Raw genomic sequence first — 24,704 nt, forward strand, 5'->3', positions numbered from 1 at the left:
GCTCAGCTGAGCCGACTCGCTCGGTGGTTTGGTGGGGACTTTGCCTCCAAGAATAGCTTCCCAGTGACCGCCCTGCAGCCTGAAAGCCCCACCCACGGAGCCACCCTGCGGTTAAGGCGGTGCCTCAGCCACAGATGTGACCCGGGTACAGGGTGCTGCTGTGCCCGGGGAGACCAGGGCTGAGGGCACGGGGAGTTGGGGCAGGGCGTGTGAGGCCACAGGCAGGCCTGAGTGCTGGGTCACCGTGGGTACCTCGCTGAATGCAATCTTCCTCAAGGTCCTTATCGAGCGGAGCTTATTCCGTGGTCGTGGAATTGTTGTGAGGATAAAATCACACAATGTGAAACGCCCAGTGTAATGCAGGTGTGTACGAGGCTCTTGATAAATCGCAGTTACTGTTAATATTAAGGGGGGGGGGGGGACAGGGTCATGGGGCAGATCTTCCCTGAGCTGCAGGCGGGCACCGGGTGTCTGAACACCAGGTGAGGGGGCACAGGGGTGTTTGGACCCCAGGGGGACAGGGAGAGGCGGAGCGCTCGCACCCGCTGGGAACACACGGGGAAAGCTGAATCCCTGCCCCTCCAAGAGGCCTGTCCAGTCCTCATACCCCCACCGCCCTCCCTGAGGTCTGGCCAGGCTGGACCAGTAGACAGATGGCCCAGGGGGATGAGTTTATTCAGTTCTTTATTGGTTGTCTGGGCCCTAAAGCTGCCCCTCAGCATAGGATCTCCATGAGCTGCACCTACTGGGACCAGGAGGGGCCAGAGGTGTCCTTGTCCCTACACACCCCCCGCCCTTCGGAGCGCATGTTGGCACGGAGACTTCCCGGCACACACCTGCATCCTCGAGGCTTATATCTCGTCGTTCTCCAGTTGAATAGCATGAACCTCAAACTCACTTGGGGGGTTCTTAGACTCCTGTGTTTCCCCTGGCAGCTCCTCCGCTTCCTTTCCAGCGTCCCTGGCCTCGGCCTGGGCCCCAGCCTCCCCTCCGGGGCCTGGGGCCTTTTCCCCAGCCTCCTGTCCAGGCTCCAAGGGCTCCTTTCCGGCCTCCACCTGTCCCTCCTCTCCTCTGGGGCCCAGGGCCTCCTGTGCTTCTTGTCCTGATGGGCTCTTGGCTAACGGGGGCTGCCTCCCCAGATCTTGTGGCTCCGGGGGCTCTTGGTGCTCAGAGTGCCTCGGGGCCGCTCCGGGAAAGTTGACGAGCTCTGCCGGGGTCATGAGCCCGTCCCCATTCAGGTCCTGCGTCTCCAGCACCTCGTCCACGACCAGGACCACCTGTGGGAGCACACAGCTGCCCTGGGGTCCACAGTGACGGGCGATGCTTCCCGGAGCCCTGACCCTCCCAACGTCCCTCCCCCCTCCCTGACATGCAAGCTGTGAGCATTCCTGGGGATTCGCCAAAAGAGTCAAGATGAAAAAGACCAAAGCCCCAGGGAGCTGGGTCTCCTTTGAAGGAAAAGGGTTCCCCCCCATCCCCACCCCCACCCCCACCCCGACCCCCACCTCCAAGCAGGGCTTACTGGGTTGGTGGTGGGAGAGTCAGCGGCTCCGGGGGCCAGAGCTGCTGTCAACATGGACATCAGCTCCAGGCCGTCCAGCTGTCCACTCTGGTCATAGTCATGGAGGGCAAAGAGGTAGAGCAGGACTAAGGGAGAGAAGCTGGGTCAGAACACACCCAGAGGACAGGAGGAAGCAGGAGGCCACGGACGGCTCGAGGCCAGTCCCCGCTCTGGCTGCCCTGAGCCTCCCGTCCACGGGCCCCTCGGCCCAGCCCCTCACCCTGCTCCCGGCTCATGTGCTCCGGCTCCTCTTCCATTCTCTCTAGTCCCTTTAGGTAGCTCCGCAGAAGTCTGCCGGAAAAGCGGACAGTCAGCCCCTGGAGGCCAGCCTGCACCCCGAGCCTCACTGCCAGGCCCCCAGCCCAGCGACTCACCGCAGCTGCTCCGGGCCTGGCTGGAAGGGGTTGGGTAGGGGCTGCTGCTGCACTTCAGGGACCGGCCTGGAGGACGGAGGGGGGGACCGGCCTTGCAAAGAGCTCCCTGAGGGCCCAGCCTCCCAGCCTCCCACCCCCAAGCAGAGTTCTCGCCCCAGACCCAGAGGGAGTTGCTTTCCCCAACTCCCCAAAACCTTGCGTGGGGAGGCCCTTCGGGCTCCTCAGAGCAGAGCCTTACTCTCTCAGACTGTGTTTGCAGATTCCTACCTTAGATGGGAAGTGGAAACCCCATAAAGCACCTGACCAGGTAGAGCCAGGTGAGGCCACACCTCGCCCAGACAAGTTGGAGGCCCAAGAAAACAGCGCAGTCAGGGGTAGGGCAGTGTAGATCGGGGCAGTGATTCTATTCTGATGCTGGGCCAACGGGCAGGTCTCTGGCTGAGCTCAGAGGCACTGCCCACCTTGATACAGGCCCTGTTTACACCAGGGCGCAACTGGCCTCTTTATTTTCCCAAGCTGTGCCACCTATGTTGGTTTTGGAGTTTAAATCTGCGTGGGGTCTCCGCCCGTCTTTTTTGTTTGTTTGTGGCAGTCTTTAAAGCTCAAGATTTGCTCTCAGGTTTGGAAGAGGCTATTTGGCTGCCCGAGCCGATCCCGACCTGTGACGCCAGGGAGCTGGCAGAAGCCACGGCAGCAACTCCGGTCACTGCTGCCGGCCCTGCCGCTCCTTGTCTGTCCCCCGCCCCACCAGCACCCCCTCTGCACCCCCTCTGCATCGGTAGGAGAGAGGTGCTCAGAGAGGTGCGATGACCTGCTGACCCCCTAAATCTTCGGCGTTCCCTCTCTCAGTCTTGATGAGAGGATTACACCCCTTCCCTGGCCCCAGCTTCTTCCCCGAGCTTCACGCCTCATTGGAACTGAGCTCCTGGCTCCAATGAGTCCAGCAAACACAGATCACGTGCCCACTCTGTGTAGGGCCCTCCACCAGGCTCAAGGCAGAGAGGTTGAGTGGGTGGGCAGGGATACAGAGGTGAGCAGCGCACATCCCCGTCTCCTGCCTCCCAGGGGGCCCCCCACACCCTCGGGTTCTCCAGAGACTCTCCTTCTCCCACCCACGGCCCAGAGCCCGCCTGACCCCATTACCTCGTGGTTCCATCCCTGGGGGCGGCCTGACTGAGGGGCAGCAGCAGCAGCAGCACTAACATCATCGTCCAAAGTGACATCTCTCCTGGAGCTGGAACGGGGAACACCTGCCCTAGGAGCAGAGTGAGGGGGTCAGGGGGAGGGGTGTCTGCACAGAGTGGGGATCGGTGGGGTCCACGGGAACGTCTCCTCTCCCTGCCTCCACCTCTCCCTGCAGCCCAGGTGACAGGACACAGGGACATCAGTGACCCCCCCCTCAACCCCCCCCCCCCCTCCCTGTGGAACTTTGCTCAAAGTAAATTTGACTCCAGATCCAGGTGTGAAGTGCAGGAAGACCCGCCCTGGAAGGGGGCGGTGGCAGGAACCCCTCCCACACCCGGTCCTCTGGCCCTGCAGCGTGAGGAGCTGCTGGGAGGAGGCAGTTCAAGTACATCTGGTTCAGTTCACTCGCTTCACAGATGAAACCAGCTCAGAGAGGTTAAGAAAAGGGCCAAATTGGAAACGCAGAGAGAGAGACAAAAAGACCAAGACTTAGAGAGGCAGGTTGTTGGGTTGTATTTATTAAACCTCACCGAAGAACAAATCAAAAGAGACGCAGACTCCTTGAAACAGGTCTAAACTCAGGTAGGGATTGAAAACACAACAAACAGTGGCCCCAGGAACTGGTACTTACAAAGTGCAAGTAGGAAATCAGATCCCAATATGAAGGAAAAAACAAAAACTTCCCCCTTAGACCTACACCGTGCAGGCCCATTGGCAACAAAGCCACTTGATTACAGAAAAAGAGAGAGAGAGAGGAGCATGAAGCTTTCTGATTGGCCCCGTGTGTGGGCACATAGCTGAGCGTTCCTGAGGAAGCAGGAGCAGCAAAGCCGAGACCCGAGACCCTCTGCCCATCTCTAGGTGGCGAATCGCCGGTCAGGCAGGGGCTGAGGAACCCCCTGAAGCGGTGCCCTGCACATTGGCTGGCACTGAATTTTTCTGGGAAAAAGGTTCACAGCGTTTAGTGCAGTGGTTCTCAACCTTCGGGCCCTTTAAATACAGTTCCTCATGTTGTGACCCAACCACAAAATTATTTTCGTTGCTACTTCATAACTGTAATGTTGCTACTGTTACGAATCGTCATGTAAATATCTGATATGCAGGATGGTCTTAGGGGACCCCTGTGAAAGGGTCGTTCGACCACCAAAGGGGTCGCGACCCACAGGTTGAGAACCGCTGGTTTAGTGGATTCTCCAAGAGCACCAGGACCCCGACAAGGTTCAGAACCACTGCAAGGGGTGGCAATGCTTCCCAAGGGGTGCGGAAAAGCAGGGAGCCCCTGGTTAACAGGGAGATACGGGTGGGAGCCTGGCCATGGCTGTGCCAGCAGAGCTGCCCCGCGAAGCACAGCTAAGCCTGGAAGTCCACACGAAGATGAAGCTGCCGAGAGTCCTAGGAACCGTGTTCAGTTTCCTATGCATCCATTGACCCCAAAGGATATAGTGAGTCTACACAGTTGGTCCACAATCGCCAGTGGCCAGATGGGTTCCGAAGCCACAGCTGCCCAAAGGTGTTCGCAAACATCAGCTGGCAACATAGGTCCTTGTGCTTCAGTTGTTGGACCCGGGAGAGAACATAAGGTCCTGGGCCCCTGCAAGGGAGGCAGCTGGAGCTGAGATCCTCTGAGTGACTGGGGACCCTCGGAGGTCGCACCACAGTGGACACCCCCCGGTAGAAGAGTGGACTAGAGAACTATCCGGGCCTCATGTCTGGGAGGCTGCTGGTAGACGTCCCAGTGAAAGTAACTGCAGAGCTGGGCAAAAATAGAAAGTATCTTTTCAAAGGTGATGAGTTGGCAAGAAAGTAAGAAATTCTCAGTACAGAAGCAGTAAAACCAGTCATCTCGAGGAAAAGTGAGCTTGTAGTCAGCCTTTGCCTTGAGAGTTTTGGCCAAACCCAACCCCGGTGAACTAGAGCTATCAGTTTGAGTGCTGTGTGCAACAGAGGAGACAGAGAGAAAGCCTGGACCATGCAAGGTGAGGAGACTAACAGGAGAGCCCAACAGCTCAGCTCTCAATCGAAGGATGAGCAGAAAGGAAGAAGGGCAGCGCAGAGTCCTGCTTGTTTGGACCTTGGTGCTGAGTAGAAAGGAGAAAAACATCCTCCCTGAGAATGTGTGATAAGCCTGCTCTAATGTGGGTTCGAGGCCAAATTAATGCTACCTCTTTGCTCAAAACCCTAAGCAGATCATTTATTTTGAAGTGGCCCCTGGCTGACAGTTCCTCCGTTGACTGACAGAAGAAAATGTCTACAACTGAAGGAACACAACTCCAATCCAGGGCTCAAAGAAGCTCCATAGGTAAAGGTTCAAGGAGCATGAACTCACGGCCAAAAGTCATAAACATACGAGGAAATAAGACACTGTGAATAAGAGCCAGGTAAACAACAGCAGGCAAACACCAGAGTTGTGAAAACTAAAGATATTACAATAATTCTCACACACATGACATAAAGAATATTTAATACGTTTTAAGAAATTAAAGAGAAGCTTTCAACTCTGAGAAAGGAATAAGAACATAAGACCAAGTAGATGCGAAGATGAACCAACTATAACGTATGCAAATATAAAGAAAAGATGGATTTAAAAAAATACAATGAGTGAGTTACACAGATTAGACACCAATGATGTGAGAATTAATGACATGCAGATATGCACCAGGGAGCCCTGAGCCACCATGGCAGAGGTCTGGCGGCCCTGAAGCCACCATGCTGAAAAGGCCAAGTAAAGAAACATAGAGATGCCTGAGGAGCCCCAGCCATTCGAGACTCCAGCTGCTCACACCTTCCCAGCCCAGGGACCACACAGGTGAGAGAGCAAACCTTCAGGTGATCCCAATCCCCGGCCTTCAAGCTGCCTCAGCCAACACAGAATGCAGCAGAAATGTACTTGTTTCCATGCCGTGCCCAGACTGCACGCTGTGAGCAACGGCAATGTTCTTGTGCTCAGCCACTAAGGTTTGAGGTAATCTGTTAAACTGTCACAGTAATTTTTAAAAAATATTTATTGATTTCCGAGAGGAAGGAAGGGAGAGAGAATCAGAAACATCAATGATGAGAAAGAATCCTTGACCAACTGCCTCCTGCATGCCCCCTACTGGGGATCGAGCCCTTGACCAGAACCGAACCTGGGACCCTTCAGTCCACAGGCCGATGTTCTATCCAGCCAAACCAGCTAGGGCTATCACAGTAATTTTTGTTTTAATCCTCATCTGAGGATATTTTTTCCATTGACTTTTAGAGAGAGAAGGAGGGAAGGAGGAGGGAGAGAGAGAGAAACATCAATGTGAGAGAGACACATGGATTGGTTGCCTCCCACATGACCAGGGCAGGAATGAACCTGCACCAAGGTACAGAGGTACGTGCCCTTGACCAGAAATTGAACCCGAGACACTTCGGTCTGCGGGCCGATGTTCTAACCACCGAGAAAACCGGCCAGGGCATCACAGTAATCAGAACTGGTTTCATGAGTGTGTGGCCTGTTCTAGGAAGGGCCCTGTGCTTAGTCTAATGCTCTGCTCTCATCGTCTTGAAATTCTTAATCTTATTTTAGCACTGGGCCCTGAAAAGTATGTACTTGTTCCTGAACACTGCCCACATGAATTGCTATCACTCTCCTCTTCGTTCTATGTATCTTCACATTTATGCAGTTATTCAGTATGTGCAATTGACAGAGAACAGAGCTTTGGAACCAGCCAGACTTAGGTTTGAATCCCAGGCTCACCACACTGTCCCTAATTAACTTGGGGAAGTTAATTATCCTCACTAAACTTTAGTTATCTTATCTGCATAATGTAGAGAGTACTTACATCATAGGGTTAGAGTGAATATTAATTGGGTAATGAATTACCTCTTGCACAAACTAATGAGTAGCCTCTCATTCTTGTCCCTGCCTGTGCTATCTTCTCCATTTGTTTTGGTTTTATTCTTTTTTTCTATCTTCTCCACTTAAAGACCCCTCCATACTTATATCAGATTACTCTTCCTTTGCTGGAACTCCACTGCTCCAAAACCTTCAATGGCTCCCTATTTCTATTACAGTCCAGAGTCCTCACCTGGGCATTCAAGACCTTCTACAATCAGATATCAAGTTACCACGTTAGACTCATTTTCCAGTGCTCCCTCACACTAACATTTTGCTTCGGGGTTAGTGGAGTCTCCTGACATACTTTTCACTTTCACTATTTTTTCGTTTCTTTGGTTATTGTTTTGTTTTTTTTTTTTAATATATTTTATTGATTTCTTACAGAGAGGAAGGGAGAGAGATAGAGAGTGAGAAACATCGACAAGAGAGAAACATTGATCAGCTGCCTCCTGCACACCCCCTACTGGGGATGTGCCCACAACCAAGGTACATGCCCTTGACAGGAATCGAACCTGGGACCCTTCAGTCCGCAGGCCGACGCTCTATCCACTGAGCCAAACCAGTCAGGGCTGGGTTATTGTTTTTTTGTTAATCCTCACCCGAGGATATTTTTCCCCATTGATTTTTAGAGAGAGTGGAAGAGAGAGGGAAAGACAGAGAGAGACACATGGACTGGTTGCCTCCTGCATGCACCCCGACGAGGGCCCAGGATGGGGAGGAGCCTGCAACCAAGGTACATGCCCTTAACCAGAATCAAACCCAGGACCCTTTGGTCCACAGGCCGACACTCTGTCCACTGAGCCAAACCAGCCAGGGCTTTTCACTTTCATTTTCAGAGTTTTTGCCTGAGCTGTTCCACTCTCTCCCTGGAATATCCCGGGCCCTCGTGACGGCCTTAACATTCTGGTTGTAGTACACTTCACAAACTTAAGTGCTGTGGACTTTTCCTGTCATCTAATAATATTCTCTCAAGTCATGCTTCCAACGGTGACATTTTTGGTACAGGTAACCCACCTCCCTCCATTATTTAAAGGAAGTCAGGCTCCGCCTGGTCCGAGCGGCTCAGTTGGTTGAGCACTGATGGTGTCCTGAACATTTGCCAGTTTGATTCCTGGGTAGGGCACATGCCTGGGTTGTGGGTTTGACCCCCAGTCAGGGAGTGTACAGAAGGCAACCAATCAATGTTTATCTCTCTCTCTTTCTCTCCTTTCCTCTCTCTAAACTTGTCCTCAGGTGAAGATTAAATAAACAGATAAAGGAAGGAAGTCAGGCTAAGGCACTTCTAGTAATGAGTAATGAGGTGGGCATAATGCGATTCATTCACACACATTTCTAAGTATTTACAAAGCATTTGTAAGCAACAGAAATAAAGCAATTATTGAACCACTGCCTGTCAAATAAAAATGTTCCTAATCATTTTCTATAACCATACGTGTAAACATAATTTACCCTAATGGCCACATGAAAACCACAACTGCCGGTTAACCGTTGCGATGTAATTCAGTAAAGTTATTCACATCCTACACATACGCGTGCGTGCGCGCGCGCACACACACACACACACACACGCACGCACGCTCACACATGCACGCAGACACATGCGCGCACACACACACACACACGCACACACACACACACACGCACACACACGCGCACACACACACGCACGCACACACGCACACTCACACATGCACGCAGACACATGTGCACACACATACACATTCCCAGTGACCCTCTGGCCTCTGCTTTCTTCAAGCCTTTGTGCCTGTGCATGAGGCGAGCGGCCTTGGGGTTAGACCTCTGATCAAATCCTGCCTCTCACAGGCTAATGGGGTGGTCTGGGCAGGTGTCTCTGGCCCTGGGATCTTCATTTTAATAACCCAGGGCAGCACCTCTCGCAGGGGAAGGGGCGGCTGCCACACCATGATGTAGGTTAGCTAATGGCTGGCAGCGAGCAGATGCTTCTTGAGTTCAGAGTCTCTAGGATGTGGCAGGGCCTTTGGCCTTGCATCCAGGGCAGAATGTCTCCCCCAGCGCCCTGTCCCCGTCCATGCCATTCCACCTCCGCTCCACTTCAGGACGGGAGCCTGGCACCCACAGGGCATCCATTCATTTCTTGCTAATTCTGTCAGGAAGTTACTTGGAACAGAATCCTCTGCCTTAACTTATCTCTGGTGCCGCCAGTGCTCCCAGCATCACCCCCACTCCCATACCTCTACCCCACTCCCCCACCCCACACCTGTACCCCCACTCCCCCACGCCACACCTCACTCCGCTCCCCCCGCCCAAGAGGCCGTGGCTTACCCCAAAGGGGTCCCCCCCTGGGAGCTGGCTCCAGCCTGCCCCGTCCCGCCGCCGGTGGTGTCCTCGCCCGCCCCGTGTCCCCCTCCGGCTGTCTAATGAGGATGGGACTCCTGCAGCCCCTCTCCCAGGCTGTCAGGCGACAAACGAGACCACCGGAGGGAAAGGCACTTGGGTGACTGCGAACCCGCAGAGCCGCAGGGAGGGAGCCCGGCTCCCGCCTCGTCCTCCCCCTGCTCTCAGGGTCACCCCTCCCGAGGCGCCCGGAGGCGAAGGCCCGCTGCGCCGCGTCCAGCCGCAGGGGATGCAGAGGGACTGCGCCTTCAGCATCCGGCGCAGAGGCCAGGAGGCCGCCTGGGCCCCGCGCCCGCACCCCGCACGGCGCGCCCCCGAGTCTGGGACGAGGGTCCCCGGCCACCCCCCGTCCGCCGGCCCCGGGGGCGGGGCTCGGACCCACCTGCGGCAGCGCGCGAGGCTCCGGCAGGGGCGGCTTCGGCGTGGCCGGGGCGGTGCGCCAGCTCCTCGCCGCCGCCCTCCCTGGGCAGCTCCACGTGGCCGCTCCACGTCGCCCTCCCGGCGGCAGCCGCCGCCCTGGCCGGGGCAGAGTCCTGGTCGCCAGCCGGAGGGAGGGCAGGGCAGGGCAGGGCACCCACACCGCCCGGATCCACCCCGCCTGCCCTCCGCAGCTCCACCAGTCTCCCTGCCTGCTCCCGCTGGGAGGGGGGGAGGGGGAGAGAGAGAGAGAGAGAGAGAGTGAGAGAGAGAGAGAGAGATTGGTGCACGTGGCTGTGTGTTGCAGGAGCCTGTGCCACAGCAGGGGGTACTTTGTGTGGCTGTGTGTCCGGGTGACAGTATGGGCCGGACCGAAGTGTGGCCAGCGTGTGACTGGCTGACTGGTGTGTGATGGTGCAGGAGCATGTTGGGTCTGGGTGTTGGGGTGTCTGGGTGAGCTCTTCCTGAGTTTGAGATTCGCAGTGACAGCTGTGACTGCTGTCACAGTGCCGGTGTGTGTCGTTGTGTGACTGTGACTGTGACTGCACATCTCGGACAAGCGGCTCCGTGTGAGGCCTGGAGGGGTCTGGGAAGCGCCTCCTCTTAAGGGTGATGGTGGCAGCTGTTTGCCAGCGCACAGTGTGGCTGCAGCTTTGTGTCAAAATGGAGTGTCATCAACTTAGTCACAGTGGTCAGTCCCTCCACCAGGCTCCAGACTACGCCTTTGCCCACCGGCCCCAGGACTTAGTTCTTTGAATCAATGACTTCTTACCTCGCTGGAGTCTTCATCTTCTCCTCCTCCACCAGCTTCCATCACAACAAACCCGCTCTCATCAGGGTCCTCCTGCCACTTTCCTGGTGAACGACTCCACCTCCTTGGATCACAGTACCTGTTGGTTTTGGCAACACCATTTCTCTCTCTGTTGTCATTTCTTCTTCGTTTTCTTCATGCTTCAGAATTCCTCTGGGCTCTTTCCTCACTCCCCATCTGTTCATGTGCTCATCTGTTCATGTAGCTTCCATCACTCCGTATTATAGGTTGAACCGCATCCCTCAAAATTTTACACGTTGAGGTCCTAAGCCCGAATACCTCAGAATGTCACCTTCTTTGCAAGTAGAGTCACTGCAGGAGCCCAGGATGACTTCATACTGGAGTGGGGTGAGTCCCTAATCTAATATGACTGGCATCCAGATAAAATTGTGGACACACATGGAGAAGAGCATGTAAAGACACAGGCAGAGATCGGGTGAAGCTTTGACATGCCAATGAAAGCCAAACATTGCCAGCAAAACATCAGAAACTAGGAGAGAGGCTGGGACTGACTCTTTCTCGCGGCTGCCAGAAGAACTCAATCCTGCGAGCACCTTGATCTTGGACTTCTAGTCTCCAGAATTGTGAGATTCTAGTCTCTAGAATTGTGATTCTTCTAAAACAAATCTGAACATGTTGCCCACATCTTCATCAAACTCTCTGATGGCTTTGCTCCACCCTTAGGATACACTCTAGCATCCTTTATGTAGCTGCTCACAACCTGGTTCTTGGCCATCTCACTGGCTCCAGCCACACCAAGTTTATTTGGTTCCTAAGAAGCCTCTCACCTCCAGGCTCTGCTTAGGCTGTTCCCTCTCCTGGAACAACTGTTCCCTGCCTGCCTCCCCCTTGCCTGCCTGGAAATCTACTTGTCTTTTGGTTTCGCCTTAAGTGTATTGCCATTTAACATCTGGGTATACTTTCTCTGATCCCATGGTGTTAGCACCATGCTCTATTGCAGGGTTTCAACCCGACTACAGACTTGAAGCTTCCGGAGAGCTTTTAAGTTATATTGATACTTAAGCTCTGACTCAGACCAACTACAGGGTGCCCCCCCCCCCCCCAAAATGTATATGCACTTTGAATGATTACCAAACCAGTGTTCATTAACACACAGTTCATTTTCAAAATTTAAAGAGTCTACAGAAGTGAATGATTTTTTTTTATCAATGCCTATTTTCAAACTGATGACCGTTCTGGTCCAGGCACTGCTGATAACTCAAAGCAATGGAATCACAAACTTCAAGAGTCATTTTGTTTGGTATTTGTGTGCCCTCAATTTGTCCACTGTTGCTGGTTTTGTACTGTAAACTTTATCTTTTATGTACCCCCGTGAAATAAAGTCTAGTGGCACTATAGGATAAATATTTTTTGTTGAAGTTTAGCCTGGCTTCCTCCATTATTTCAAATCAGTTAAACTTGAAAAGGGGTAAATATTGAGTCATCAGCTGTCAAAGTGTGTTCACATTTTATGTATATAGGTCGGAGGTGCGGCCTGGGCACTGGTCGGCTTTAAAAGTCCCAGATGATTCTCCCATCAGCCAAGGCGGAGAGCCACTGCTCTGGCAGGCGGCGTTTCTACATCCCAGGGAAGCCAGGGACAGCGCTGGGTATCCCAGGGCCAAGTGGGTGAGGAGTGAATGTCTGCTGCACTCACTTGACAGGATTACATCACAGAGACTGACGCTGTCTGAGCGACTTTAACCCGTGTGTGGGACTGTGTGTGAGCCACCCACTCAGTGACCGTGGAGCGTGGCACTGTGAATGGTTGTGTCGTGGGAGGACCAGGGTGAATGGCTACACTGTGACACCGCAGGGTCAGCCACCACGTGAACTGACCACTTCCTGAGTGTCAAGGTCACTGTGAGTGGCTGTTCTGTGTGACAGGGCAGGGCGTCACCGCTGGAGTGGCTGAGTCCCGTGCGTGAGGACCCAGGCTGGGCACTCACCTCGCCAGGCGGCCAGGGGAAGGGACGGCGGTGCCCCTCGGAGATGGCGGCTGCGGGCGAGGCCGCCCGTCCCGTCCCGGCGCTGCCCCGCATGTGACCCAGAGGAAGCAGGAGGCGGCGGGGAAGACATCTGCAGGTCACTCGGTGCAGCTCCGTGGGCGGGACGCAGCCCCGCACCCAGCGCCGCGCTCTCCGCCCCGGGCGCACAGCGGGCGGGCCGTGGAGGCGGGACCCGCGCAGCGTCCAATCGGTTGCGGCGGTGAGGCCGGCGCTCACCTGCGGACCTGTAGTCGGAGCCAAGGCCCTGGAGCCAGTCAAGACCTCGGGAGCAGAAACCCAGCCACGCGATGCTGAGTCTCTCCCTGTGTCCCGGGACAAATCTGTTCTTTCTGCTTTTGAGCCTTGGCACTGCCCTCTACTTGGGCTACTACTGGGCATGTGTGCCCCAGGTGGGTGCGGGTCCAGAGCTCTGGCCGGGGAGTTGGGGGTGCTCGGGTCTAGGGGGCAGCTTCCAGCAGGGAGCCCGAGCCCTTTGTGGGAGCTGGCATGGTTGGGCCTCGCTTCCCAGGTGAAACCTGACGCCCCAACCCCACACCACCCCGCCCCGCGCTCCAGCCAGGCTCACTTTGCTAATCACTGCCTTCTGGAGAGCCATTCCTTTGCCTGCCTAGATCTTCTGCATATCTCCGGCTCCGCTTGTCAGATGGGCCTTTCGGGCATCGGAGGGGTTCTGCTCTCCATGATGTGGACAGACATTTGGGGAGACGGGGTGGAAGGCATACAGCACGCGATGTTTCCTTGTCTTCCCCAGCAGTCTAGCGAAGTTCCTCATTAGCTGCACTGAATGAAGGAACCTGAGCCTGGGGGTTGTGGCTAACTCCCAACACCGCCCCATCAGATAGCAGTAGGCCTTGCTTCCCCGGCTCAGGATTAATGGATAACCCAACTGCCCTTGCTCATTCAGCCTTGTTTTAAGTCCTGGGCTCTCCATGTCTAGTGAAGTGAGAAAGTATGAAGAGGTTGATTTTGATGAACTTGGAGATTATATTCTCACTGAAATTTAGGTAAAGTACATAATTTACATGTCCAGAAAAATCTAAAGATTTAATCTTTATTGAACTCTGTTTTAAGTAGCTGAGTCTAACAAGAAACCTATTGATTCAAGCCCTTTATGAATAGGGAATTTTAATGTTACCTAGACTTTTCTGTATTTCCAGAGCTTTCAACATTCACATATATTTTTTATACAAGAAGTCTGCCTTGATAAAACCATTTAAAAAGTCCAAACCTCACAATACCCTATAAATCTTACTTTATATGTCTGATTTGGAAGTCACTTATTTCAGACCTTAACATTTTCCTTTGCTTGCAACAAGCCACACAGAAGTCAGAGACCTCTGGCACTTCATTCTGCAAACCCTTCCTTGACTTTCACTACTGGTTAAAATGCAGGAAAAGTGCCATTCCGGAGGCCCTGACAATGTGGCGTTTGAATGGTCTAGCATGGAACAGACTGGTTTTGATTCATCCACAGCAGTGGTTCTCAACCTTCTGGCCCTTTAAATACAGTTCCTCATGTTGTGACCCAACCATAAAATTATTTTCGTTGCTACTTCATAACTGTAATGTTGCTACTGTTATGAATCGTAATGTAAATATCTGATATGCAGGATGGTCTTAGGCGACCCCTGTGAAAGGGTCGTTAGACTGCCAAAGGGGTCGCAACCCACAGGTTGAGAACCGCTGATCCACAGTGACCAATGGGCGTGTGACTATTTAATTCTCAGGAATGAGGCAGGAAATACTTCACTGTAGTTAAAATGAAACCCACATAAATCAAACCTGTGACCTAATTTATTAGGACCTTATTCTACACCACTGAGCTGCTTGACCAAGAATTTAATAAATTGATAACTCAAAATCTCGATGATTAGGAGGTAATATATAGTATAGTGACTAATAGCACAAGCTCTAGAGTTGAACAGACTTGGGTTTGAATCGCAGCTCCCCCACTAACTAGGTTTAGCAAGCTTCATGACCTTTGACAAGTTACTGGACATTCAAGCCTGTATCCACAGAGGGATCACATTACTTAAAGAGCTGTTGTGAAAAATCACAGGATATAATCTTGTAAAATACTTAGCACAATGCTTGGAACACAATGAGCACTCAATAAATTTTACCTCCTAGTATTAGTGGTAATATAACGTTAATTCTGCTTTGCCTCTTGCTTGCTGTGCAATTTTGGGAAACAACTTAATCTCTGTGAGTGATAGTTTCTTCACTTATAAAATATCCTATCTCATAAGGTTGGGCTTAGCCTAGTGCCTGAACGTAGCACACAATGAATCACAGGTGTTATCCCGGGGCTTAAGGGCCAGGGTGAGATCACATCTCAAACACACTACCAACCTGGCCTCACCAGCTCATCATTTACCTAGCCCCCTTCGAGAACCAAGACTGCAGAAGAGAGAGGAATCTGGTCCTCAGGTTCCTTAGGGCCTCCTTCATACGCCTCCTATGTGGCTAGTCCTTCTCATTCACTTGGTCTACCCGGAAGAACCAAGCAGAGGGGTTGTAAGTCAGGGTGGAGTGCTCACTCACCTCACCTGTCCGTGTTGTCCCATCCCTGTTGCCTTCTCCCCGGCTGGCATGAAGGAAGAGGAAACCTAGTCACATGTGGACTAGTCCTTTAGAGTATGACCAAACAGCAGGGGCCCAAGAGGGAGACAATGAGGTGCTGTGGCAGGAAGGAGCCCTTCAGCAGTGAGCACACAGTAGGGAACAGGAATATGCAGCTCAAATCAGGGAGCCAGCTCCGCTAGCGCTAGTTTTAGAAAGATTGACAGTGTGGAAAATGCAACTTTAAGACAAAGGTCACAGGTTGAATGGTGCTACATTTCTTCAGCCTCTGTCTGGGGTCCCAATCCTTCCTGCAGGGGATCAGCTGGGCAATTTATCTATATTACTGCTCTCTCCAAAGTGGGGCTGGGGCATGGATAGGCTAAGTGGGGGAGTCAGCACCCAGTCAGCTGCTGCAGCTCCCAGCCTGGCTGAGTCTGCAGGGTCAGTTCTGGAGAGGTGACACTCCAGGACGGCAGTTCTCTGGGCCTCTAGCTGGACTGTACCAACACAGGTGAGTTGGCCATTCCAGACTAGGGTATGCTAGACTCATTCCCAGCTGAAGCAATGCCCTCTCTGGCTTGGCACAAAAATCAGGGAGTGAGGCAGATTGTATTGTGATTGCAGAGGCCTCAACTGGTGACTGGGTCCCGGTTTCTGGCCTTCCTGAAGCAGCACTGTCCAATCACTGTGGAAACTTTCTATCCGACGCTATGGTGTTTTGAGGGGCGGCTACAAACCATCTTCCGAGCCTTACTGCATCCTCGGCCTCCAGTCTCTTACTGGAGGTAAGAAGGGAGAGAGGGGGGCACACCAAGCTGCAAGTATAGGGCAATCTCTTTTAAAATGAAGGTAATCTTTGCCATCCACCTCACAGTGTGTTGAGGGTAAAAACGAGTGGCTATATGGAGGGCTATTTAACTGCACAGCCATGAGGTAATATTGAACCTTTTATGTCCCTATTACACCTTGTTTTGTTTCGCATAATGTATGCCCGCAAAAGATGGCAATGGGAAGTTTGGGAGTTGTTTTGGTGGGACAGGGGCAAACCTCTTGAAGTATATGGAGTTCCTAATGGTATCTTTGTGTGTCCTTTTTTCCAAAACCACAGTGAAGTCCTCCACACTCCAGATGGAGGACAGCTCCTGCTAGACTGGGCTGGCCAGCCTGACAACAGTCAATACCCTGACCCTGCCACCCAGCCCATTGTGTTACTGCTTCCTGGTATTATAGGCAATAGCCAGGAGACATATATCTTGCATCTAGTTGACCAAGCTTTGAGGGATGGTTATAGGTAAGGATGGACCCAACCCAGAGGAGCAGGGTGGTATCTGAGAACTGGCAATAGGGAGGTCAATTCAGAGCTATGGGGAGGTGGTACTACCTGGAAGGCACCTTTGGCCGGGGGGTCTTTCTGAAGGCTGGCAAAGGGGAGGGGCTTCTAGACAGCCTGGCTAAGATGTACCCGTGTGCCACAGGGCTGTTGTACTCAATAACCGGGGCTGCCATGGGGAAGAACTGCTGGTGAGTACCTGCTTCCTCAGAACAGCTCTGAGGAAGATCCTGGAGATCCTGGGCCCTGGGGCTCTACCTACCTCTCCTCCCATCTCCCTCCCATTTCTCTGCCTCTGGCCAGGGCTTCCCTCCTTACCCAATGACCTGGTTTGCCTCAGACCCACAGGACCTTTTGTGCCAGCAATACTGAAGATCTGGAGACAGTCGTGAACCACATAAAGCGCCGCTACTCCCAAGCTCCACTGTTGGCCGTGGGCATCTCTCTTGGAGGGTAAAGGCCGCCTGGACTTAACCCAAACACCCAGTCTCCCTGTGTTTCTTTCCCCCTCTGTCTCCTCTTTCCTAACTCACTAATGCAAACCCTTCTTTCATGGTCACCGGTCCAATCCTGCAGGATATTAGTGCTGAACCACCTGGCACGAATGGGGCAGGCTGCAGGGCTGGTGGCAGCACTGACGCTATCTGCATGCTGGGATTCCTTTGAGACCACCAGCTCCCTGGAGACCCCGCTCAACTCACTGCTCTTCAATCAGCGCCTCACTGCCGAGCTCTGCCGAGTTGTGGACCGGTAGGGTCTTGGCAAGTGGGAGGGGGCGGCAAACAGGGTAGGATGGCAGGCATGCCAGGTCCTCCCAGTGCTTGGGTCAGTTCTATCTGGGCTTTTTCACTCATGAAATCAAACAGAGGCCTGGGGCTCTGGGTCAGGTCCAGGAGGAGAGCCAAACCTGTGCTCTTTTGCAGAAATAGAAAGGTGATGGAAAAGGAGGTCAATGTAGACTTTGTGATACAGGTATAGTCTTTCAACCATCTCCCCTCTTCCAACTACTCTTCCATTATCTTCCTATTCCTTATCCTTAACCTAGCCTATCCCACCCTCCACAGGCCCGCACAATACGTCAATTTGATGAGCGCTACACAGCTGTGGCCTTTGGCTATAAAGACTGTACTACCTACTACCAGGCAGCAAGCCCAAGAACCAAAGTGGATGCCATCCAGATACCTGTGCTCTGCCTCAATGCAGCGGACGACCCCTTCTCCCCAGCCTGTGGTGAGCACCCCGAATCTTGATGCTTTAGGCCCCAAGGACAATGGGCCATGTGGTGTAAGTGGAGAGAGCCTGGGTTCTCAGACCTCCTCTCCAACCCCTCCTCCAGCCTTTCCGCTACAAGCGGCCCAACAATCGCCCCACGTCGCCCTGCTCGTCACAGCCCAGGGCGGCCACATCGGCTTCCTGGAAGGCTTGCTCCCCTGGCAGCACTGCTACATGAGCCGCCTCTTCCATCAGTACGCCAAAGCCATCTTCCAGCACTCGGCAGAACTGCTGGGCCGCAGGGCTCTGTCACCTTCCGAGGGAGGCAAGAGCTGACAACAGTGCCAGTTGGGTCTCAGTTCAGTCTTCCCTGTTTATTAAATATCAACTTTTCCTGTCGAACGGGCTGAGGTTCACTTTCCCTTTTCTCAAAGCTAGGGTAGACCATCTAGGAACTTATTGCCTATTTAGCCTGGCTGGCTGAGAGCTACCCAGCTGAACCCACAGATTACTGCCTGGGTCTTCCTTTTGCTCCTTCCTTCCCAGGCAGGTGCTTGCCCCAGCAAACACAAGGGGCTCATGTGAAGGGCAACGGGCCACAGGTTGTGAGGGAGGAGAAACGGATTGCTTCTGCTGAAAGGACAGCAGTGACTCCAAATTCTGGGGCACCTTCACATATTTCTGGAGAAAGGATAAGCTCTACTCTGGAGCCCCTAGCAGACAGAGGAGAGGAGGCAGGTGGTGTGGCCGGGGCTGCAGACACCACTGTCCTGAGTGGATCCAAAGATGAATTCAGGGTTCCCAGAACTCAGTCACACAAGGCCACAGTCAAGCTTTAACTGGGAAGGGCAGTTCCTGTCAGGTCTCCTCAGAGGCCACCTCTGCTGTGGACCCAGGTAGACGTGGAGTGAACAATGGTGTTGGGGCCTCCACTCTGGTCCAGAAGGTGGCAGAGTCCCAGGCCCCTGGTTCCTTGGGAGCAGGAGACTAAAGAAAACCTGGAAAGGCACTCTGGAGCAGCAGAATGGTCATGACAATAAGCCCAACACATAGCAGCAGCAGGAGCCACACAGGAACACTCCCTGCAGGGTAAGAGAAGAAGTCAGTGGGCAAAGGGGCTTCACATCCCAAAACACAGAACCCTCAACCGACTCCATTCAAGGAGGGGACAGATGGCTATAAACGAGCAGCCCATTCTCCACGAGGCAAATTTTTGCTACAGCTAAAGGTGGGGTGGAACCTGCCCGCCCCAATGACTCACGTCGTGAGGGTAGCAGGTGCAGCTGGCAACGACTATCCACAGCCACAGAGAACAGGGCAGTTTCGTGGGACCCAAGGAGCTCTGGACCGCGACCCTTCTCGGGTAGAAAGGCCACGTCTGTCACTACAATGCCATGGGCCTCCCTCACGTAGTACAAGCGCTAAGGACAGGAGAACAAGGGAAGGAAGGCTCAGTGGGAAACATTCCTTCTGGAAACATGTCCCCTGCCCCCCAGGCTTTCCCTCTACAGGCTGGGCCAGACTCCTCCCTGCACTCATGGTAGAAGCAGGCCTACAGTCCCCACCCCAAAGAGCCCCCAGGACTGTGCCCACCTCTGCCCATTACCTGGAGAGAGAAAGCTATGTAGATGGCAACAGATCCAGTGACTGTTCCCAGGCCTAGGAAGGTGCCCGATTCACTGCAACAAACAACAGAGCGTTCACTGTCCTGGAGGCCTGCGCAGCAACACTCCTTCACTAACAAGAGTCCTCAGGGACTCCAGCAGGACCTTGTGGAGCCCCCCCAGCCACCCTCACACCGAGCCACGCCAGCACTGTCTCAGACCTGACAGTAAGGCAGGAAATGACTTCATGGCCACAGGGTTTGGTCCGAAGAGGCAAGAAGGTAGAGCCGTCCCAGGCTGTGAGGTAGCAGGGTGGGGGCTGGCGCAGACGCTTGTGGGGAATCTGCACTGTGAAGAGTCGTAGCCCCGAAGGCTGGTCTGGAACCTGCCCAAACCTGGGGGCCGGTGAGAAGCGTTCAGCTCCTGGGGCCTGCCCAGCCCTCCTCAAGAGTTTTGTACCCTCCTGCACCCTGGTTAGGCCCGAGGTAATACTCGCCAAGGCTACCGGCTTCCCCCAAGTCTTTTCCCACTCCCCTTCCACACCGAGGTTGAGCCTTTGAGCCACCCTCCGGGACCTTCACACCTGCAGGCCTGGTAGCGGTAAGGCGTGTTAGAGAAAGTGGGTCCGTTCTCTTGCCAGTGCAGCTGTGTCACCAGCTGATCCTTCTGCCACACGAAGGCCTTAAGGTCCCAGCCCACAGTTACCAACTGGTCGGGAATCAAGAGTTCGAGGAGGGACAGTTAGGAGATCCACGTACAGAACAAGCAGCATCATCACCTTTTCCCACCCTCTCGCCTCCTCACCTTGCCATCCGGCCCCAAAGCCAGGTCCTCAATCTCCCCTTCGTGGGCTTTGAACTCCAGCACTTTCTCTAGGCTGGGTACCTGCAGCCAAACCACCACCACGGTTATAACGCCCGGGTACCCACCAGAGCGCGGCGACTCCCACCCGCTTCTCTTCTAAAGGCCGCTGGCCGCAGACTTCGCTCACTACTTCCCAGAACCCACGTTGGCTTTCTCACAATTCTGGCCTTGCTGCTGAGGACGCACATCCGCCCTCACCCCCGAAAAACCGTACCTTCCAGACGCGCACGCAGCCATCGGTGCCTCCCGTGGCCAGCAGGGTGTTATCGTGGTTGCAGCATACAACTTTCTGCAGCGGATCCGGGCTGAAGTCTGTCTGCACGGCCTGCAAATTCTCTACTCTCAGTTCCACCCCCTCCTGGTGGGTTTCAGCTCCAGATTTCGTCTCTGGGGGGGCCGCCCCCTTTCTTTGTCGAGGCCCCTGCTCCTTGTTGCCTGCCACACAAACAGCCCACCAGCGTCCAGGCTTCTGTGAGTAAGGGATACCGGCTCCCCCTCTACCCAGCTGGTGAACATCCAGCTTCCCGCCTGCGACCATGACCCCCTTCCCGCCCCTCTCCTTCAGAGACCAAGGTGGGAACGAGCTGACCCGTTTCATCCCTTTCCCAAAAGCTGGGGTGCCGGCTTCTTACCTGCCTTCTCTGCCTTGCTTTTGCCCTTCGGCTGGAGGGTCTGGAAGCGCAGGAGCTGACAGTGGGCATCCTGCCCTGCAGCAAGGATGTTGCCAGCCAGCGCCAAGTTCATAGTAGCCCGCGTCTCCGTGTCATGGGTGTGCAGCAAGGAGGCGCTCAGCCGCCCGTTAATCTGCTCCAGCTGCAGAAAGTGCTGTGGGAGAGGGGACCGGCATGGGCGAGGTTCAGGGGTACCGGTTTAGCGCAAGGGCAAACCTGCCTCCGGTGGTCTGACACCTGACCCTTTGCTGACCGCACTTCCTAGTTCACCAGGCTTTCTCCAGCCCCCAATCCTTGTTTTTTTCTGAACCTCACAAATCCGTACAGCAGGCAGGGCTGGGATCATTACCTCCAGGTCACAGAGCTATAGGGAGACGCTTAGAAGAGGGAGGGAGACCGAGCCCAAGGGCCACACGCAGCACGGTCGTCGCTGCTGAGCTCGGCTCGGGGCTCGGGGCTCGGGGCTCCCGGAACAGCCAGGACAGGACGGCCCGGAGCTGCCCCCGGGGTGCAGCGGAAGCGCGACTTTACCTTAGCGTCTCTCCACAGCCCTGTGCTTAAGCTCTCGGCTGAAATTCGCGTCGGACGCCCGGCTCGCCGGGGGTTTCCGCGGGGCGGGGGCGGGGTCCCACGCTGGGGTGCGGCCCGCCCCCGCGACCCTCCCGGGGTCGCCCTCCGCCCTCAGTGACCCGGCCAGAGTGGCCTGCGCTCTCACCACTCCATTCTTTATGCCCGTCTTGGCGGCGCCGCCGCCGCCCGCAGCGATGAGCAGCCCCGTGCTGGGGTCCACCTGCAGCGCGTACAACGGGAACGGGGCCCGGTAGAGCTCGGGCGCCCGGCGCCGACCCATCCCGCTCGCCGCGCGCTTCACCGTCCGCCCCGCGGCCTCCGCGACATGCCGCGCCCGGCCTTCGACTCTGCCGCCGCCACTGCTGAACTTGACCCGGCCGCCGCCGGGGGGACTCCCGACCCGCTCACCCCGCGGGGACGCCCAGACTCCACCAGCACACAGCAGCCGGCGTCTGCGCTCGCGGCCACCCACCCCGGCCTGGCGGACCCGCAGTGCGCAGGCGCGCCCGGCCCGCTCCCCTCGCGCAGGCGCAGAACCGCCGATCCGCGTCAGCAATAGCCGGCCGCGGGGGGAGGGGGCCGACCTCCGGCGCCGGGACCCGGCTCTCCGCCATCTTTTTGCGGGGCGGGAGCAGCGCGCTCTTGCCTCGCGGGCATGTCCCGGGTGGAGAGGAGCTCATACAGGCCAAGGGAGGTTCGTGGACCTTTAACAAGGACATCCTGGGGTTGGGGCTGTCTGCCTTCCGGACTGATACGCAGACGCATACAAGCGCCGCCTTTACGTTTTACCCCAGAGAGGAAGTGATTTGCCCCACGGTCACACGCTGGACATGTGGCTTGTCTGGCCTCTGAATGCAGGCAGTGCGAACCTGAAAACAAACCTGGCTTCAAAGCCCGAGCCCACCGCTTTCTAGTAGGAGGAGACGATTTACCTTAACACCTATCCATCCTCGTGGCTCCGACCCTGCACCTGGGGCGGGGGCTGCTCCCCTTGGACATCACAGAGGCTGGCAATCCGGCCCCCAGCAGGGCAGATCTAGTCTCCACCCTCCCGAGGGGGCCCTTGGTTTCTTATCTCCAATGGGGGCATCCTGGTGGTTCTCTGCAAGTGAATGCGAAGAGTGCCCTTTCCTGCAAGGAGACACCTCCGGTTGCTCCCCTGCCCACATCGGTGTGCATCCTCGTTAACCTAAGGTGCACCCAGCGGAAGGGACCCAGTGGCTTCACCTTTGGGGATGCCATTATCTGCTTCACCAAATTTAATGTGCCAAGGGCCAGCCAGAGCCCGGCACATCTCAGGTGCTCAGGCCTTGTGGGCCCCTTGCCCTTTTCGGGTACATGGCATCCACTCTCCCTGGCCACTCTGTTTCCCTTGACTCTCCCCGACCCCTTGTTGGGTTCTGCCCCACCCCCTCTGCCCCCATAGGTACCCAGGGTGTCTGCTCAACAGGACACAAACACAAGTTTTGCAGGGTTAAGCTTTATTGGATACATTGAAGGCTGAATGGGGCCTCCGGTACCCTTGGTCCTCTTCAGCCAGGAGAGAGCAGGCTCCACAAGGGACTTCCAGGGTTCAGGGCTGGAGAACACACCTGCCCGCCAGCCAGCCAGCCCTTCAGGGTGTCTCGGGGGCTCCCCGAGATCTGGGGCCTGGTGGGGACGGCAGGGTTTAGAAGAGGTGCTCCAGCGAGCCTCCGTGGCTCTGGAAATAGGATGGCGACTTTTGGAGAATAGGCTCTGGAGAGGCAGGCCTTGGAGCCGACGAAAGCCCGGGCTTCAGGGAGACCGCGGCCTGTTTGAGTGCCTGACGCGGAGGCCCTGAACATCGAGTGGAATTTGGTGATGGAGGGCCTGCAGACCTGAGGCTCCCGGTCCGGGAGGGTTTGCCTGAGGCTGAATCTGCCCAGGCCTGAGCTGCTGGGGCCTGAAATGCGTGGGTTTGATACCCAGGGGCCTGCATGGCCTCGCCCTGAGGTCCTGCTTCCTCCCGTCTTCTTTCTGGCAACAGATGCAAAGTCCTGGCCTGGCCTTGAGGCAGGCGGAGAGCAAAGCCGATGCCTATGCGGAGTGGTCTCGATTCCTGGTCTTGTGCACAGGGCAGTAGCTGGGGGAAGGCAAGCAGCCGGGGTCCAGTCCTGTACCTGGGGGTGGGGCAAGAGGGACTGCGGGGCCGGAGACACACCAGGCATATAGGGTACTCCACAACCGGAGGCTGGTCGGTTCTGCCTAGCCACAGGCTCTGCAAAATGAGTAACCGAAGGTCGTGTGCGATGCGACGGTACCCCAGCTGCACCACCAGGGCCTGGGCCAGGGCTCCCGGGTTCCTGAACTCTGCAGCGTCCCTTTCGCTTGCCACGCATCCCTCCGCCACCCCAGGGGATCTGGTGTCCTGGTGCTGATGCCAGTGCCATGTCTGCCTATTGGGGTGGACCCCAGGACAAGGTAGGCTGAGGTTCTGGGAAGTGAGCGTGGAGCTAGGTAGGTCTTCGGAGTGGAAAGGAGACTGGCAGTGTGGGAGAGAGGAGTTCTGTGGCTGAGAGGGATTAGAGGACTGAGTAGGGGGCAGAGAGGGGTATAGCTGGCAGGAGGGAGAGGAGGAACGTGGAAGGGAGAGAGACGGGCAATTCTGATGAAAGAAAGCGGGGGAACTTGGGAGAGAGGAAGAGTAGGGTTGTAGGACGAAGTCAGAATTTGAGTCAGAAGAGGAGGAATGGGAGCCAGGAGAGTGGGACTGTGGCGGAGGGGAGCAAGGTGGAGGGGCGAGAGGGAGCGATTTCTGCGGAGGCAGAGGCTGAAGGTTCTGAGGAAGGGAGTCCACAAGTTGTGAGGGGCCCTGAGGGGGACGCCCAGGGGGCGCTGCTTTCTGTAGCAGCCCTTGGTCCTTGTTTTGAGGCAACATCGCCTTGAAACCGGAAAGGACTGAGGCGGCAAGACCAGAGATTAGAGACCTGGCAGCCAGGACTGGTATCTCTGGTTGCAGCGTAGGAGACACCCAGCCCAGCAGCACCAGGCTCTCTGGGTGTTCAGGCAGGAGGTGGGATCTAAGCTTGGCTTCTCTCTTCTTTGCAGTTGGCCATTTGATGAGGGATGTATAGGGATGGAGAATCCGAGCTGCCTCTGGGAGCCTGGGGGTGGCAGCAATTATCTGAATGGGCCAGGGAGGAAGGCACAGCCCATAGGACCTGTAGAGAAAGAAACAGCGCCCAAGATATTGAGAGAATGGGTCCATTTCCAGCTGTGCCTCAGGGGCCAGCTCCAGGCTGGTTCACTAAGACCCTAAACCCCTGTCACCT

General features: G+C 55.3%; 4 protein-coding genes across 5 annotated transcripts; 1 reads left to right on the plus strand and 3 right to left on the minus strand.

Annotated features, from left to right (window-relative positions):
• Nucleotides 1-667: 667 nt before the first annotated feature.
• On the minus strand, nucleotides 668-12,618 carry CGREF1 (cell growth regulator with EF-hand domain 1). 2 transcript variants are annotated; one of them, XM_070428870.1, is made up of 8 exons: nucleotides 12,536-12,618; nucleotides 10,548-10,665; nucleotides 9,741-9,996; nucleotides 3,079-3,190; nucleotides 1,936-2,001; nucleotides 1,782-1,852; nucleotides 1,523-1,647; nucleotides 668-1,277 (listed from the first exon to the last, which is right to left on the minus strand). In XM_070428870.1, exons 2-8 carry the CDS (start codon nucleotides 10,587-10,589, stop codon nucleotides 852-854), a joined length of 1,098 nt encoding a protein of 365 aa, XP_070284971.1. In that variant the 5' UTR covers nucleotides 10,590-10,665; nucleotides 12,536-12,618; the 3' UTR covers nucleotides 668-851. The 2 variants fall into 2 exon arrangements, with proteins under 2 accessions (XP_070284971.1, XP_070284972.1); XM_070428871.1 differs by lacking the exon at nucleotides 12,536-12,618 and having other exon boundaries at nucleotides 3,079-3,185.
• On the plus strand, nucleotides 12,402-18,104 carry ABHD1 (abhydrolase domain containing 1). The gene is made up of 9 exons (XM_070428869.1): nucleotides 12,402-12,984; nucleotides 15,785-15,945; nucleotides 16,269-16,451; nucleotides 16,636-16,681; nucleotides 16,831-16,943; nucleotides 17,067-17,240; nucleotides 17,414-17,462; nucleotides 17,555-17,720; nucleotides 17,827-18,104. The coding sequence occupies exons 1-9, from the start codon at nucleotides 12,883-12,885 to the stop codon at nucleotides 18,036-18,038; spliced, it is 1,206 nt and encodes a 401-aa protein (XP_070284970.1). The 5' UTR covers nucleotides 12,402-12,882; the 3' UTR covers nucleotides 18,039-18,104.
• PREB (prolactin regulatory element binding) lies at nucleotides 18,058-21,888 on the minus strand. Its single transcript, XM_070428868.1, has 9 exons — nucleotides 21,557-21,888; nucleotides 20,803-20,995; nucleotides 20,385-20,605; nucleotides 20,111-20,191; nucleotides 19,890-20,014; nucleotides 19,528-19,701; nucleotides 19,309-19,381; nucleotides 18,964-19,123; nucleotides 18,058-18,784 (listed from the first exon to the last, which is right to left on the minus strand). The coding sequence occupies exons 1-9, from the start codon at nucleotides 21,689-21,691 to the stop codon at nucleotides 18,690-18,692; spliced, it is 1,257 nt and encodes a 418-aa protein (XP_070284969.1). The 5' UTR covers nucleotides 21,692-21,888; the 3' UTR covers nucleotides 18,058-18,689.
• Nucleotides 21,889-23,080: 1,192 nt separating this feature from the next.
• PRR30 (proline rich 30) lies at nucleotides 23,081-24,310 on the minus strand. Its single transcript, XM_070428576.1, has one exon. It carries the CDS (start codon nucleotides 24,308-24,310, stop codon nucleotides 23,081-23,083), a length of 1,230 nt encoding a protein of 409 aa, XP_070284677.1.
• Between the last annotated feature and the right edge of the window lie 394 nt (nucleotides 24,311-24,704).

The sequence above is a fragment of the Myotis yumanensis genome, unplaced genomic scaffold (genome assembly GCF_028538775.1).
Source record: "Myotis yumanensis isolate MYYU_CA2020_CCGP unplaced genomic scaffold, mMyoYum1.0.hap1 SCAF_11, whole genome shotgun sequence".
NCBI classification, from domain to species: Eukaryota; Metazoa; Chordata; class Mammalia; order Chiroptera; family Vespertilionidae; genus Myotis; species Myotis yumanensis.

Coding starts and splice junctions, on each gene's coding strand:
- CGREF1 (XM_070428870.1), bottom strand. CDS start 10,589: ATGGAAGCTGGTGGAGGAGGAGAAGATGAAGACTCCAGCGAG. Junction 9,997..10,547: donor AAGATGAAGACTCCAGCGAG/GTAAGAAGTCAT, acceptor CCCCCCTCCCAG/CGGGAGCAGGCAGGGAGACT. Junction 3,191..9,740: donor AGCCTCGCGCGCTGCCGCAG/GTGGGTCCGAGC, acceptor CTCTGCTCCTAG/GGCAGGTGTTCCCCGTTCCA.
- ABHD1 (XM_070428869.1), top strand. CDS start 12,883: ATGCTGAGTCTCTCCCTGTGTCCCGGGACAAATCTGTTCTTTCTGCTT. Junction 12,985..15,784: donor ACTGGGCATGTGTGCCCCAG/GTGGGTGCGGGT, acceptor TTGTGATTGCAG/AGGCCTCAACTGGTGACTGG. Junction 17,241..17,413: donor CTCTGCCGAGTTGTGGACCG/GTAGGGTCTTGG, acceptor GCTCTTTTGCAG/AAATAGAAAGGTGATGGAAA.
- PREB (XM_070428868.1), bottom strand. CDS start 21,691: ATGGGTCGGCGCCGGGCGCCCGAGCTCTACCGGGCCCCGTTCCCGTTG. Junction 19,702..19,889: donor TACCGCTACCAGGCCTGCAG/GTGTGAAGGTCC, acceptor ACCGGCCCCCAG/GTTTGGGCAGGTTCCAGACC. Junction 19,382..19,527: donor ATTTCCTGCCTTACTGTCAG/GTCTGAGACAGT, acceptor TGTTTGTTGCAG/TGAATCGGGCACCTTCCTAG.
- PRR30 (XM_070428576.1), bottom strand. CDS start 24,310: ATGTTGCCTCAAAACAAGGACCAAGGGCTGCTACAGAAAGCAGCGCCC.